The 15,748-nt window shown below is 51.2% G+C and overlaps 1 protein-coding gene across 1 annotated transcript in view; it reads right to left on the bottom strand.

The window, feature by feature from the left end:
- GRHL1 (grainyhead like transcription factor 1) overlaps positions 1–2,356 on the bottom strand; it is a 52,440-nt gene extending 50,084 nt beyond the window's left edge. The window contains exon 1 of the mRNA XM_045979448.1: positions 2,226–2,356. Coding sequence (XP_045835404.1) covers positions 2,226–2,245 — 20 coding nt within the window. The 5' untranslated portion in view covers positions 2,246–2,356. The remainder of the gene's footprint in view (positions 1–2,225) is intronic.
- Positions 2,357–15,748: the final 13,392 nt, after the last annotated feature.

Here is a 15,748-nt window from a genome sequence, read left to right as displayed (position 1 = left end):
CAGTCTCAACAACTTTTCAGTTGGTACTATTTAACAAGTCAATGAGGAGAAAAAGCGGAACACAAACTCCAGCAAAATGAAGTGTTTTTTTTTTTTTTAAGGGAAAAAAAATTGTTGATGTTCAATATACTCTGAATTATCAGTATTCTAACAAGCAAATTTAAGGATCAGCTCTCGTTGCAACACACAAATGAAATATGTAAATGGCCTAAAGGTGACCTACCTACTCTAAAAGTGAATGTAGAGAGATTGATTATCTTTTCAAGTAATCAACAAAGGTTAGGGTTTTGGCAGGCAGGCCCTTTAGAAACAGATACAGATTTTTAAAAAGGAGAACATCTTTGAAAAGGGGTGGGAACATGGGCCAAACAACTGAATTTATCCTCAAAATTCGGTCTTATTTCAAAGCCAGTGTTTTAAACTCATGTCTAGGCATAAAACCCAAATACGGATTACATTTAGTAGGCAAAGCAGTTTTGAGGGGGGGTATACTATTCTAACACAAAACCAGCATAATGAAGAAGTTTATTTAAAAATGAAGGCTGTGTGTACAAATCTCAAATTCACAATAAATTAATAAATGCACAAAAAGGCATTCCCTACACCATTAGGAACAGAATATAAGAGTCACTGAATCAGTGGTATCTTGGGGTGATTTACTGGTGCGCTGCTAAGCTATTATTAATAGTGTAATAGCTACTTCCAGAAGATTATGACAGCACTTGGCTCATTCAATTCCAGTAATGCTAGTTTTTCAGCTTCCCTCCTTCTCCCACCCCCATCCCAAATTTGTATAGGCAACAGAAAATATTTTTTGCAAATGGTTTTGTTTGGGATCACCCTGGAGGTGTCTTGCATTTCCAGAGTGTGCCTGGGGCCAAAATTTTAGCTTTGGAAATTTGCCTTATCTAAACCATAAGTCAAGAAATAAGCAGTCACCAGTTGCCTGACTTAGGTCTACTTCCTCATATGACAGACAGTCGGGCAGTTGCTCGTCTCTAAAGGCCCATCACTGCCTTTGGTTAAGTCTTAAACTCTTCATTAGTGATCTCTCGAAAGACTTCTGAAACATACTTCAAGTGATTAATTTAACTGCACATTCTACAACCCAAGATTAATCCATTTAAGATATCCCCTACACAACATCTAACCTTCCCAACCAGAAAAAGGGCACACTTAAATAAAATGACCCTTAACAAATAATTATAAAACTGGAATATCTCTGGATTTACCGATCTGCCGTAGATGGTTGGGTTTGGTGCGATGTGCTTTTTTCCTAATAAATATTTTGTTTCGCAACAATTTCACACTTCAGAAAAGGTGCAAAGAAAACACTGAAATATCCCCCCCTCCCGTGTCCCTCAAAGTTAACATCTTGCGTTACCACCTTGCATTTGTCAAAAATATTTCTTTGATCACAAACTCCAAAAGGAGCACTAGTACGTACGTTCTGTTTATCACCCAGATTTCGAAGATTTCATCCTCTTGATACGTTCGGAGGATTTTTAATTACAGTAATCTGTAATTACCATCAGTGATGCAAGTGGCAAAATGACTCCTACAACAATTTTCTCACTCACACAGCCAGCCAGCGGGGAAAAATGCCAGGACAGCAGAGCACTTCAACTTTTCCCTAAATTTCTCCTTTCTGGAGTTCTGGCAGGCGGACTGGAGGAGAGGGTTGGACGACAACGGACTGATTACCCGAGACGTCTACCTTCCGAGCGGGGGAGCCGGTCCCCAAGAGCTCCGCTGGCCGCCCTGAGCAAAAGCGACCCCGAGGGGGGCCCCGCGCGGCGCGGCGCCCCGAGTCTCCCTCCCCGCACCCCTGCCAGCAGCAGAGCCGACATGAGGGCGCGCCCGCGGGGTGGTCCCCACGACGAGGCCGCTGAGGCGGAGGGGGGGCGAGGAGGGAGATGTCCCCTCCGGAACTGAGTCCCCAGGGCAAGGGTCTGCCCCGGGGGCTTCGGTGGAACAAAGGCGCGGGGGAGGGGGTGCCGAGGGCTGAGGCCGCGGCGGGGTAGAAAGCGGACGCTGTGACGCGCGCCCCCCGCCCTCCCTGCGCGCTTCGCGTCCCCGGTCCCCGCCCCGCGCCCCGCGCCCGGCCTAGCACCCCCGCTCGTCCGGCCTCGCCTCTCCCGGGCCCGCGGCAGGTGCGGCTGGCCCGGCGCGCAGCGGCGGCCTGAAGCCGCACGGCCGGACTCGCGCGCCGGCGCCTCACTCACTTGTCGTACTCCTGTGTCATCGCGCTTGCTCGCCGCTGCCGGGCCGCAGAACTGGACTTTCGGGTTGGGACAGTACACCCGATCCGGGGGGGAGGAGGAGGCGGCGGCAGCGGCGGCGGCGGCGGCGGCGGGTCCGGAGCGGCGGCCCCGACGGGTTGGGTTCGCTTTTCTCGCTCTGAGCCGGCTCGGCGCGGGCTGCGCGCTCTGGACGCCCGGGCTCGACCGCCCATTGGCTGGCGGCGCGCCGGGCCGGGGCGGGGCCTCGGGGCCGGGCGGCCGGCGGCGCCGCCTGATTGGCCGGCCTGCGGGGCGCCGGGGCGGGGGCCGCGGCTCCGCGTGGCCGCGTCGGTGCGGCGCGCCCCGCGCTGTCTGCCTGCCTCCGGCCGGGACTGGCGTGGCCGCGCGGCTCCCGGCGCGCACTTCCCGCCGCTCCGCGGGCCTCCGCGCGCCCACCGCCCTGGGCCAACGTCGCAGCCTTTGGCCGCTCGCCTGAGGGACCGGCCGTGCCTCGGCGCCGCCCTCTCGGGGCCGGGTCCTTCTTCCCCGCTGGCCCGCCGAAGCGCACCCCGCTTCAGGGACGGAGCTTCCCGGGCCGCGGGCCGCCGCTCGGCCGCCTCGGGCACCTTCCCTGCCGGGGTCTGTGACGCGCCCCGCCCTCGTGCCGCCTCTCAGTCCGCGTCTACGTGTTTATGAGGCTCCTGGCTTTTACCTGAGAAAGCTCGGTTGGCTGCTTCCGCGCGGAGCCCGCGGCACTGACCGGCGTTAGAACCTTCTGCGCGTCCGTCTCACGCTGGCCGCTGCGTGACCGTCACGGGCAACCGCTGTTTCCCCTCGGGCGGCCGGCGTGGGGACCTGCCTCCAGCCCCAGCTGCCTGGTCCCAACTGCCTGCCCGGCCGGCCCCCTCTTCTGCGCCCACTTCCCTGCTGGCCCCCGCCAGTCTCCCAGCTCGAACCCCCGCGCACCCCATCGGGGCTTCAACCCCTTCACCCTTCACTCCCCTCACCCGCGAGCTCCTTCCTCGGGCTCCATCTCAGACGCGCTGCCGAGCCCTACCTACTGCAGCAGCGTCGGTGCCTAACCTCCGCGGCCATTCATTCCACCCCACCCCTGGCCCAAACCGTCCTTCCGAGCTGAAGCTCTTCCCTGGGGTCTGCTCGCTGCTTCAGCAAATACACATTGAGGGAACTATAGGCCGGCGTTGTTGCAGGTGCTGGAGAGAGTGAGCCAGCCTCCCTGCCGGCCTGCAGCATCCTAGGGGGTAACAGACAATGAGCGGGACGAGTGAACTGCGCGGGGCGCGGGAGAGCGGCGAGCTCTGCGGGAGAAAGAGCGGAGCGGCCAGCCCAGCGGGAGAGCACGGGGTGGAGCAGGGCTGGAAGGCTTGAGGAGGAAAGGCCTGCAAGGAAGTGGGGGAGGAGGGGACAGGCAGAGGCACACCTTTGCGTCAGTCGTGAACGGGGACCATAGGAGACCCGTATGACCAGAGGGGGCAAAGAGGGAGTACAGGGAGACGTAGGTTTTTGCGCCCACTTCAGTTTTTGCCGAGTAGGAGGGAGGGTTTGGAGCAGAGCCCTGACCTGATCGCAGCCCGTTCTTTAAATCGTCTGGGTGGTAAGGACACAAGGATGGGGGCAGCGAGCCCAGACCACAGTGAACAGTAGCGTGGCCTCGGGTGGTGGAGTGAGACATGGTTGGCTCTACTCTGAAGATCAAGCCAGGAGGATTTACCGAAAGTTGGATATAAAGTATGAGAAAAAAGAGATTCAAAGATAGCTATGGAAGGTAAAACCCGGAAGGAATGGTTGGCTGTCACCGAGCCAGGGAAGACGGCAGGCATACGTCTGGGGTGGGTCAGGAGTCCCATTTGGGACGTGAATTCAAGAAGTTCACTGGCACTCCAGACAGACACATCAGTAGGTTGCGTGTGAGTGTGGGGACCAGGGACGAAGGGGCTGGGTGGACGTCGGGGAGTCGTCGGCACAAAGATGGTCTTGAAAACCTGGAGAAAAGATGACTCTCCACGGCAGTGAGGGAGGAGAGAACGGAACCGACACAGGGTCTTGGAGCCCCCAACACAGGAAGGCTGGGAAGAAGGGGATCCAGCAACCGGGGGGAGACCACTGAGCCTGGAGGAGAAAGGAGGCCTGGGAACTGAATAGAGAAAGTGAGACAGGAGGGGTCCCGTCGACTGGGGCCCGTGCAGCCTGGAGGTCTCGTAAGAGAGGATTTAGTGCCATGAAGCCCCCCAGGGGCTTCATTCAGCACCTGCAGTCCCTCAGCAATTCCTGCCAGTTTCCCACTCCCCGTTCTCTGGGCCCCTTGGGCCCTGAATCAGCACCCACAGACACTTCTCACGGTCCCCTCTCTGCCATTTCCCATTTCCATCCCCTAATCCTAGGTCCAACACTGGACCATGGAACCTGTCCTTTTTTTTTTTTTAAAGATTTTATTTCACAGAGATCACAAGTAGACATAGAGGCAGGCGGGGAGGGGGGCGGTAAGCAGGCTCCCGGCTCAGAGCAGAGAGCCTGATGCAGGGCTCGATCCCAGGACCCTGGTATCATGTCCTGAGCCAAAGGCAGAGGCTTTAACCCACTGAGCCACCCAGTCGCCCCGTGTCCTTCTTCTCTTATTCACTAGTTTCATTTAAGGAACTCATTTAAGGATTCACTAGATCATTTAAGGAAAATATTAATAACAGTACAAGGACATCATCAGCGTTGTCCTGATTGAAGCAACTCACAGTGGGACCCCGTCTCTACCTTGACTTTTCTCTTCTTCCTCTATCGCAGCTCCAGCTGTGGCCAGGCTGGACTTCATAAAGCACACATTTGAGATCTTGTCACTCTGGTACACTCCAGATAAAACTCAACTCCTTAGCAGGGTGTGCAGATGAATAGCTCAACCTGCTGTTTCGCTCTTCTGTTCCTTCCGGTCCCGCTCAGTGCTGAGAACCACCCTTGCCCCCAGTTCCCTGCTCCTCCACTTCCCACCTGGCCCACCTTCCAGACTCAACCTTCCAGACTCATCCAGGACTCCCCATTGCTGCTGGGTCCAGTGTCCTGGGCACACCCGCCATCCTCCACACCTCACCCCATTACACTTACCACATTCTGTTTATAATACGTGATTTTCCCCACCATGGTGGGGTCTCTTCATGAGAGGGCAGGGGTTGTATTGTATCGCTTTGGTTTGAATGTCCCTGGCCTCATGGGATTCACATAGAAAATATCTCTTAAGTGTTCACTGAATGGGTACCATCCTCTCCAGGCACTGGTCTGCCTCTCTTCTCTTCTGGACCATGTCTGCGATGGATCTAAGCGGCCTTCATGTTATAAAGACTAATGGCCCCATGCTTCAGTCCCACTGCTTGATACGTGGTAGGCGCAAAATAAATATGGGACGAATGAATAAATATCAAATCATAGAACCCAAAACAGGAACAGTAAGGGCCCAAGGTTGCTAGACCTTAGATATATTAATAAAAACATTGGGTCTCTTTTGTAAATGTTCATACAGGCTCATTGAGCTTGTCTCTGAGAGTTCTCTAAAACAGAAGTTAAGATCCGGTTCTATGAGTGATCGTCTAGCTATTGGCAATACCTTTATTTTTTTTTTTACTATTTTTTTAGGTTATAAAAATCATGCATGGTCACTGTTTTTTTAAAAAGGGAAAAAGAAAAGGAGAAGTAAAGGAACAAAAAAAATGGAAAAAAGAAAATTTAAGTAACACGGAGGGGTTAGAGCACAGAGTCCCTCCCTCTTCATCCTGTCCCTCTCCCCCAAAGATCATCACTGTGAAGTTTTTGTATCTCTTCCTAGATAATGCTTATGTGTCTGCAAACATACATATGTTTTTTCTTACACAAATGGGATTCACACTGTGCACAACCCTTCTCAGTGCGCTTGCTTCCGTATCTTGTGTCTCAAACATTTTCCATGTGAGCATATACCCACCTACTGCCTTTCAAAAAAAAATGACTACATACTATTTCTTTGTATTGATGGGTGACAATGAGACCCTATGGCTGAGCAATTAGGATTTGTCTCCCCAGTTTTTCGCAATTATAAGCTTCCTGCAGTAAACCTCCCTCTAACTCTACACTTTGCACACTTGACAGGTGTGGCTGTTGGGTAAATCCCAGAATTGCAACTTCTGTGAAAAAGACATGCAAAGTTGCAATTTTTATAGGTTTTGCCAAATCGTTTTCGAAAAGGTTGCCCCATATTTGGGTTCCAACCAACAGGATTTCAGACAGTCTGCAGCACCACACACCACAGCCCAACCCTGGGCATTACCAAACTTTGCTGACCCCGGTCTGTTAGATGAAAAATTCTATCTTGTTGTTTTGATTGGCATTTTCAAAAATTATGAGTGAGGTTTGGCATCTTTTTGTTTGTTTGGCAATAATTCTTTTAAGCTCATGAGTGGGGCTGTGTTTTTGTTTTAAGAGAAGGAGGATCTTTGAGGCACCTTCTCAAGTCGTGGGCTTCCAAGTAGGGAATGTGGAAGTTAGGAGGCAGGGCTGAATAGACTGAGTGAGTTCTAGCCCAGCTTCTTCTGCTTTCTGGGCCTCAGAAAAAGGAAGAGGTTGGACTGGACATCTGGTCCCTTCCAGCTCCAGCGGCTCATGACTCAAGAGGATGGTTGCTAGCAGTTGGTTCTGACCTTTGCTGTCCACCGTCCACACAACTGCAGTCCAGCCTCTGCAGCCTGGCATTTAAGTTCCTTCTCCATCCGGCCCCGGCATACATTTCTGAATTTACGCCCCACTGAAAAGCCCCCAGTGCTCTGGATCCCCCCATAGTGTTCCCGGAATATGTCCCACAATTTCTGGCCCCTGGTTGCCTCCGCTATTCCTTTCCTCCTCTCCAGCTCGCTCACCTCTGCCTTCGAGGCCACCTGCAAATGCCGTCTCCTCCGGGCATCCCTCCCATCCCACCCGAACAACACCCGCAGCGCCTCAGCTGTCCCCTTCTTAAATGGCCTTTCACAAGCTGCTCTGCCCCTCAGTTGGTACGGCTCTGCGTGAGCTCGACGGAGTGACATTAAGGCCATGAGATCTGGGTTCAAATCTCAGATCTGCCTCATATTTTTACCTCGAGCCATCTACCTCACAGCCAGTCCTCGGCTCTCCCTTCTGTAAAATGAGGGAAACAAAAATCAGGTTTTGTGGAGTTAAATATGATCACGTGGTCAAAGAAGCCACCACAATCCCTGACACAAAGACACTTGACGGTTGGCCTCCATCGAGAGGCTGGGTGGTCGGAAGCCAGCCTGGTTCCTTCCCGCGCCTCCGCGTTGACCATGCCACCACCATTACCTGGCCAGCCACGGGCAGGGGCCGTCGCAGGCAGGGACCTCAGTCTGATGAGATGGCCCGTATCGGAGAGACATCTCGGGTGGCTGTGATGGCGGGGCCTCCGTGCCTGCCATCCGCGATCGGTCCCGCCCAGCGTACCACAGCCACCCTGTCTCTCACCACTGTGACATGAAAGCCTTCCGCTCTGGAGATACGGGGTGTGGACGGGAGAGTGTGGAGTCCCCACCCTCGCCTCCCAGCTCTGTGACTTGGGAAAGTGACGGCAACCCTGAGCCTCAGTTTCCACAACGGGGGGATAGGAGGCACTGAGTCCCATCACCCAGGGATTTATCTGTTTTGTTTTATGAAAAGTGTCTTGAACTATGCCAGATCTGCTGGAATTCAGTAAATTCACCTTCCCGTTTTTCCTCACTGTGTAAATTCAGGACTTGAATCCAGACCCTTGTTTCAAATCCCTCACTTTCCCTTGCAGGTAGTGTCCAGCCAACAATGAGAGCATTGCTGCCCGACGTTCCGGATTTAGCCTGTCACCCCATTATAAAGCAGCCTGGACACTTTAATTGTGTCAGAGCCCTGCCCCGGGCTTCCAGTGACAACATCTGGTGTAGAGGACAGCGTCGGATTAGTCTCTACATTGATTCTCCAACTCAGAGAACATGGTGACTTGCAGAACTCTCCATTTTGTCGCGTCTCGCGCTCTAGCCTCCGATGTCCTTAATGGCACTGTCCTGAACGTGCTCGCTCCCGGAGGCTTCGCCCCTTCCCTTCCAGGTCTGCCTGTCATGCCCCTTCCCTACCAGGTCTGCCTGTCATGCCAGGCTGACAGCAGTCTCCGGTGAGTCTTGTTAAGTACCTGGGACTTGATCCAGACTCTCTCCCCGTTTCTGAATGGAGGCAGAAGCTGTGTCAGGTTGGAAGTCACCCTCCTGCTGGCAACAGGAACCCAGATATCTCACATTCTTTTCTTATGGCTTCACGCGGATCGATCATTCCAGCGAAGGCTCCACGGTTGCAACACGGCTGCCAGAAAGCCCTTGGCTTAGACACGCTGGCCTTACCCTTTGGTACACCTCTCCTGTCTGTGACTCACACGGAGCGGGGAGGAGCCTTCGTGCTTCGCAGCCATCTCGAGAAACGGCTCCAGGCTCGGGAGGGGGAGGCCTTGGCTGGGCTGGCTGGCTTCCATTTGCATATTTCACTCTTTGAAGAAAAGGTTATTCCTGGTAAAACATCTTCATGATGAAATGGGTGTTTAAAATTGTAGCATCTCGCCACATTTGAATACGAGAGAGAGGGATCACCCTGCCTTTAGAGGAAGGAAACATGGGATTAAGTTGCTGGCCCAAAGTTGACATTTCATTAACTCAATTTTTCCAGTAATTCTTCCCCAGCTGGGTTTCTTTTTACTTGCAACTTGCGTATTTTGTGACTGACCTTTTGATTATCTTTCCTAAACACCCCGAAGCTGTCAATTCCAACATCTGGAATTTTGAGTTATCCTTGTTGGCGACAGTTAGAAAAAGGAGGAACCAGGGGTTGAAAAAAGGAACAGGAGGAAAAAAAAAAGTCAGGAAAAGTTCACCTCAAGGACCCAGAGAGAGAAACAACGCAGAAGCGGGGTTCAGAGTTGCGGGACTGCGTCTCATGAAGAGACTGGGGTGCTGTGTGCTCGGTCTGAAACGTCCTGGAGCACCACGCTGCTTCGGTGACTTTGGACTTGGGGGAGGCAGTAGGCATTACCTTTCTGGTATCCTTCCATCCTCTTAGTCACAGCCCCTCAGGACATCACAAAACTCTAAGGGACTCAACTCTGGGGCCATCGTGGGGATCAGTAGATGGGGACACGAGCTCTGAGACAGGACATCAGAGGGCTTTTATCATAGAGACAGCAAAGCATGAACAGTGCTTCCTGGCACGCACGTAATCCCTAACAAAGCAAAATTACGTGCTGGCATCACGTTGAGGATGCACAGAAGAGAGACCCTACGAAGTTTCTGGTGGGTGACAAGTAGAAATTAATTGTAGGGGGGCACCTGGGAGGCTCAGCTGGTTAGGCATCTGTCTTGGGCTCAGGTCACAAACCCAGGGTCCTGGGATCGATCCCCACGTCAGGCTCCCTGCTCAGCGGGGAGCCTGCTTCTTCTTCTCCCTCTGCTGTTCTCCCTGCTTGCTCGCTCTCTCTCTGATAAATAATCTTCTTTAAAAAAAAGAGTCTCCCTCTGCCCTCTCCTCCCTCTTTAAATAAATAAATGCATGCATACATTAAAAAATTAATTGTATGAAGTTCACTATTATAAATCAGGTGTGTGACGTCTAAATAAGCGTCTTCTTGGGTGGGTTATTTATCCTCTTTAAATCTTTGTGCACTCTATTTTTCATATAAGATCTCGGGTTTCTTACCCTCAGAGTCTCCTACCCAGCCCACAGATGCGTGTATCCACGAATAACTCACAGTCTGGTGCCCATTCGTGGATCCGGAGACCTGGGCACATTCGGACAAACGTTGTAAATGCCCTAAAGGGGACATGTGTCGACTGCTTAGGGAATGATGGATTCTGCCTGGGGGAGTTGGGGTGGGGGGTAGGGGAGGACATGACAATTGAGCAGGGTCATTAAGGAAGAAGTAGGGGTCTCCTGAGATGAGGGAGGACATTTCTGATAAGGAGCACAGCAAGGACAAAGGCCCTGAGGTGGGAGATGTCATAGTTGTTCAGGATTGCCTTGTCTGGGATGGAGGGAGCTGGGCTGGGGCAGGTGACAGGAAGTCCTGTGTAGGAGTCACACTCAGACGGACCGTCCAGGCTAAGCCATCAGGCTGTGCGTAGTAAGGAGTCATCAAAGGCTGCCGCGCGTCAGAGTGTCATTAGATCTATCTGGGGAACGTAACTGGCAGGGCCATGGCAGGGACAGATGCTGGGAAATGAGAGTGGCTTTGCGCACCCCAGGAGGGAGATGATGAGGGTCTGAGCTGGGCAGCTACTATGTTGTCAGAGGACTCAAGACTGGCCAGAGAGGTCTTTGGTGGTGGAACTGTCAGGGCTGAGTGACAGAGATGTTGGGTGACGGACTGGGAGGGGTTGGCGATTTATAGCGTAGGTGATTCGGTGAATGGTGCCATAACCGAAAGTCAGGGAACATGGAGGACGAACAGGTTCAGGGCGGAGGTTTGGAGGAGGGGGTGGTGAGGAAACACATCCGTCATAAACAACTAATGTTTTCTTCTTCAGGGCAACATTTGGGCTCCTTTGATTCCAAACTGAAATCACCAGGGCTGAGAGCTTGGAGAGGCAGGGCTGTGAGCCAAAGCCCGCGGATACCTTAGCCAGTTTGCCTGAGATCAGGACTTCTCAGTGCCTTTATTTGTCAAATAATGTAGTGCATCATGGGATCAGTGAGGGGCTGAGAGCAGAGGGCTCTGTAAGTGCTGAGACCTATGCCTGGCATATTCCCAGCACGTGAGATCTCTGCGGTACTGCTCAGGGGTACCTCGAGCAAAAGGGAGGCCAGCGTCTCCTCCTTCTGTTTTAAAAACATTCCACCCGATTCAAAACCAACATTCGGAGGGCAGACAACCAGCTTCCTTCGTCCAGCAGTGATCCTCGTGGTGCATAGCCAATAAGAAAAGAGGAAGTTTTCGTAATCTTTCCCCTTTTATCCTCATTCCTTCCATCAGAACCCTTTCTTTTTATGATTATTATTTTTTATTAACGCAAAACATATTATTTGCCCCAGGGTCCAGGTCCCTGAACCGTCATCTTACACAGTTCACAGCTCTCCCCACAGCGCAACCCTCCCCCATGGCCATCCCTGCATCGGAGCCCTTTCTTGAGGGTCTGTGGGACATGGGGTTCTCTACGGAGCAGGAGAAAGTCCCCCCACCCCCCGCCCCGTCTCAAAGGCTTCCCACCTGCCTGAGACAAGGCTCCCCTAGATGCCAAACATGGGGTGAGCTGCGAGCACCCGGGAACGGCGAGGAGCTCTCCCTGACCCTGTTGGAAGGACACAAGGAGGACGAGATCAGCAAGGGACAGAGTGAGCTGGGGGCCGGGAGACGGGGACCAGATGGCGGGAACAGACAGCAGAATTATGGTGCATGGGAGGCAGGTGACAAAATGCAGACTCGGGGGCCACCCCACCCACTCGGAGCCCCAGGCAGTGCTGAGAAGGAGGAGTCAGGGGGGTCTAAACACGCAGCACCTTGACCAGACGCAGATCCCTGGGCTGGACCTGGGGAAATTCCAGGGCTAGACCCAGAGAAGTGGACTGGGGCTGGCACGGGCCCATTGTGTTTTGGCAGAACCGCCAAACGGGGAGTGGGAGGAGAGGGCCCAAGCAGAGTGACAAGGGGCCGCGGGCAGAGGAGACTGTCCCAGGGAGACTTCTATTCTGGTGTGAATTTCTAAGGAGAGAAAGGTAAAAATAAGTGAACATGTGTATAATACATGCTTATCCTCCAACGTGGTGAGGAACACATCTTTCCTACTTTTAACCTTTCGAGTTAAAACCAGAGACCATCTCTTTCATTTTAGGTAATGTTTAACCTAATCACGTAACCTGACTTGATGGTGACAAAAGGTAATTACATTTAAGTGGAATTCTAACTTAAAAAATTCTTTTGGAAATATCTGTGAGTCACCTGGTTCAACGCAAATATCCATAAAACATGTACTAATTGTTCCAGAGGAAATAATTGTTGCAGAAGGGCAAGAGGTCAGGGGAGCTGAAATACCAGGTTCTTAATTTATAAAGTCAGTAAAAGCACTCTTTTGTAAGTTCTTCTCAAGTCGCAGCCTATTATCAGCTAAGTCTGGCCCTAAAATCACTTTATGCTTAAATACTTCACGAGGGCACAAAACAAGGGAACACACACTAAGAAAACATTTTGTGAGAGACTTAATACTATGGGACTTACTCAGCTTTCAAGAATAGAGAGGTATTTAAAATGAAAAAAAAAAAAAAAAAAAAGTCACTGGTTCTCCACCCAACATGAAAATATACACTTTTAACTAGCTGCGATGTGTAATGATTCACAGAACTCTGGAAATTCTACTCAGTTCTCCTGAAGACTTGGAAATAATGCTCCTTCTCTCCCAACCAGTAATGCTTTTTGTATAAATACAAGGTTGAATTAATATTGCTTTTTGCCTCCTAGGCTTTGTGCCAATGGAGGGGGAAAACAAAAACAGAAACAAAGAGATAACAAAGAACTACAGACAGTCTATGATTAAAGGTTCAGCCCCAGCTACCCTGGCCCTGGTCTTTCCTCTTTCCTCTGGACTGTAGAAGGTCCCACTTCTGTGTGGCAACCACAGCCTGTCGTGGCCCCTTCGGGGAGGTAAGGCACGTGGCAGCTCCTTACCCATAACCTACGAGCTCGCCCCCTGCATTTCCACGATGATGTCCGTTTACCCGATGCAAAAGGAGCCGAGGTTGGCCGGTGGAAGGCCCTCCTCTTCCTTTCACGTCTAACCCAGAATCTCAAACTGCCTGAAGAAATCCATATTTTTTCAAGGATTAAAAATAACACCCCCGAGGCGCCTGGGTGGCTCAGTGGGTTAAGCCTCTGCCTTCAGCTCAGGTCATGATCCCAGGGTTCTGGGATTGAGCCTCATATCGGGCTCTCCGCTCGGTAGGGAGCCTGCTTCCTCTCTCTCTCTCTCTCTGCCTGTCTCTCTGCCTACTTGTGATCTCTGTCAAATAAATTTAAAAACAACACTCCTGCAAAAAACAAAAACAAAACAAAAACCCCAACACCTGTGCTCAAAATTTATGAGATAGGGGCACCTGGGTGGCTCAGTGGGTTAAAGCCTCTGCCTTCGGCTCAGGTCATGATCCCAGAGTCCTGGGATCAAGCCCTGCATCGGGCTCTCTGCTCAGCGGGGAGCCTACCTCCCCCCACCCCGCCTGCCTGTCTGCCTACTTGTGATCTCTGTTAAATAAATTAAAAAAAAATTTATGAGGTAGCCTTGTAGATTAACAACATATTTAAGCCAGTGTTCTGTATTCTTATGGGAAAAGACTCTCATTGTATCTGTTTAATTTTTTAATTTTAAAAATCTAGAAGTTTTTTTGTTAATCTACTATGATCAAACTTTTCATTGCCACGATGTAGATGGGTAGATTTATCTAGATATAGTAAATGAGAAAACACGCAAAAGGTTTGGAAGGTAGGCAGGTGTGGAACAAGTGTGCTTCCCGACTGTGTTTTCCACGAGGTTCTGAGGATCCAAATTAGACGCTCAGACACCCAAGAACAGGACATTTTTTCCACTTCAGTATCTATATGCTCTATTGGCATGGCTGTGAGAATAGACTGGTCACTGACAGACACAACAATCTAAAGACTGTTTTTCTAGAAGTACCGATGGCATTCTGCTCTCACCCCTCCCCGCCTGCGAAGGATCTGCTTTCATACGATTTCGGTAGTTAGGGGAGCTGAGACCATGTGAAATATTACTTGGTTTTATTTCCTTTTAGGGTGGTCCCCTAATCTGTAACATTGTATTTCACTGCAGTGGAAAGGAATTTAATAAAAAAAAAACATAAAATAAGTTTTATTCATAAAAGAGATTCCACCCAAATCCGCAAAGATTGTAAGTCACTCTAGTGGTGAAATAATTTATTGCTTCCCCTGAAAGGAGATTAAAAATTCGCTTCCTGCGCTGCGCAGGGGCAGCCTGGGACCTGGGCATGCCTCCTGAGAGCCCGGCTCCGTCATGCGCTCTCACCCCCACCCCCCCCCCCTCCTCCGGGGCTCTATCTGTGCACCGTCGTGGCACTCAGCCTACTTCTGCCTTATTGCATCACTGGGCACCTTTTTAGTTTAGATAGAGCTGAGGCAAGGGTTCAGGCAGAGATAGACCTTGAGGAGACCACCCACTGGGTGCCCTGTGCCCATGGGGGGCGGAGACTGCAGCAAAGGAGAAACGGATATCGTCATTCTCGCCAGCCGAGTATGGGGGGCCCGGTGGAGCTGAGCACCTGCGTTCCTTGTGGACAACCCCAGCCACTGGGAGGCAAGCGGAGCGATCAGCACCCACGACCATGTGCGTCAGAGCCTGGCAGGGACCTAGAGGTCATGTACGGGGTCGTGGCTCTTCCTCCATCTCACCCTTGAACCCGAGGCCATCTAGGGAAGGAGAATGGTTGGGAGGAACAGCCTTCATAGGGATTTCAACTTTCACGTTGCTAAATATTTATTCTCCCTTGGCTTGCTGCTCTGGGCAGCTTGGGCTTTCTCTCTCTCTCTCTGACAAGTAAAATTTTAAAATCTTAAAAAGAAGATAGAACAAATCCGAATGCCAGTAGTTGGAAAGTTTCTAACCGAATGCCCTGGTAGCAGACAATCAGCCGATGTTAGGAATTGTTTTGCCCATAATACCACAGCGTCATGTTTCGCACACATGAGATGTTGAGACTTTGATCTAGAGAGGAGAGACCACATACGCAGACATTGCTCATTGCCTATCAACACACAGGCCCCCCCGATCCCGCCTTTCCCTGCTAATAGTACCCTAAGTTTGCTCAAATAGTGGAGAAAGATCCTTAATCCTAGGGAAGGTAGGAACGCGTCAGGCAGTCGTGGCAATCCTATTCCCCTTTGCCAGTGATGGTGCAGTTTTGGCCGATGGAATGTAAAGGAAACTCTACCGGGGAGCTTCTAGAAAAGGTTTTCTCACTAGACACTCTTGGGAAAATGTTTAGTCATAGTTCCCTCCTTCTACCAGGATTTGTTTGTATGGAATCGCAGCATCCATCTTGTGACCATGAGGTAGCAAGCTGAGAACTAGAGGCCAACATCCTGGGAAGGGCAGGGCAAGAACAGTTGGGCCACTGAACCAAAGCTGGTATGACTTACTTCCAGAACTTTTGTTATGTAAACAAAACAAAAACAAACCTCTGGTTTAGTAGTTGGAGGGGAGTCTGCTAATTGCAGCCTAAGAGCATTCCTTACTTCCCACTCTGTGTCATTTGTTTTTGAACGGGATGGTTATGTGATAGACCCAACAGTGGTTCTCACATTAGTGGGTGTGCAGCAGAATCTCCGGGAGGGCTTGTACAGAAATACACATTGTTGGGCTCCATGCTGAGTTTCTAAATTGGCAGGTCAGTGATAAGGCCTGGAATTTTGCATTTCTAGTAAGTTTTCAGGGGGTGTCAATGTTGTTGAGTCAAGGATCACATTTTGAGAACCACTG

Source organism: Meles meles, chromosome 15 (assembly GCF_922984935.1).
Source record: "Meles meles chromosome 15, mMelMel3.1 paternal haplotype, whole genome shotgun sequence".
In the NCBI taxonomy this organism is placed as follows: Eukaryota; Metazoa; Chordata; class Mammalia; order Carnivora; family Mustelidae; genus Meles; species Meles meles.
Note: the sequence above shows the minus strand (reverse complement) of the source record. Positions and strands in the feature narration are given on the sequence as shown.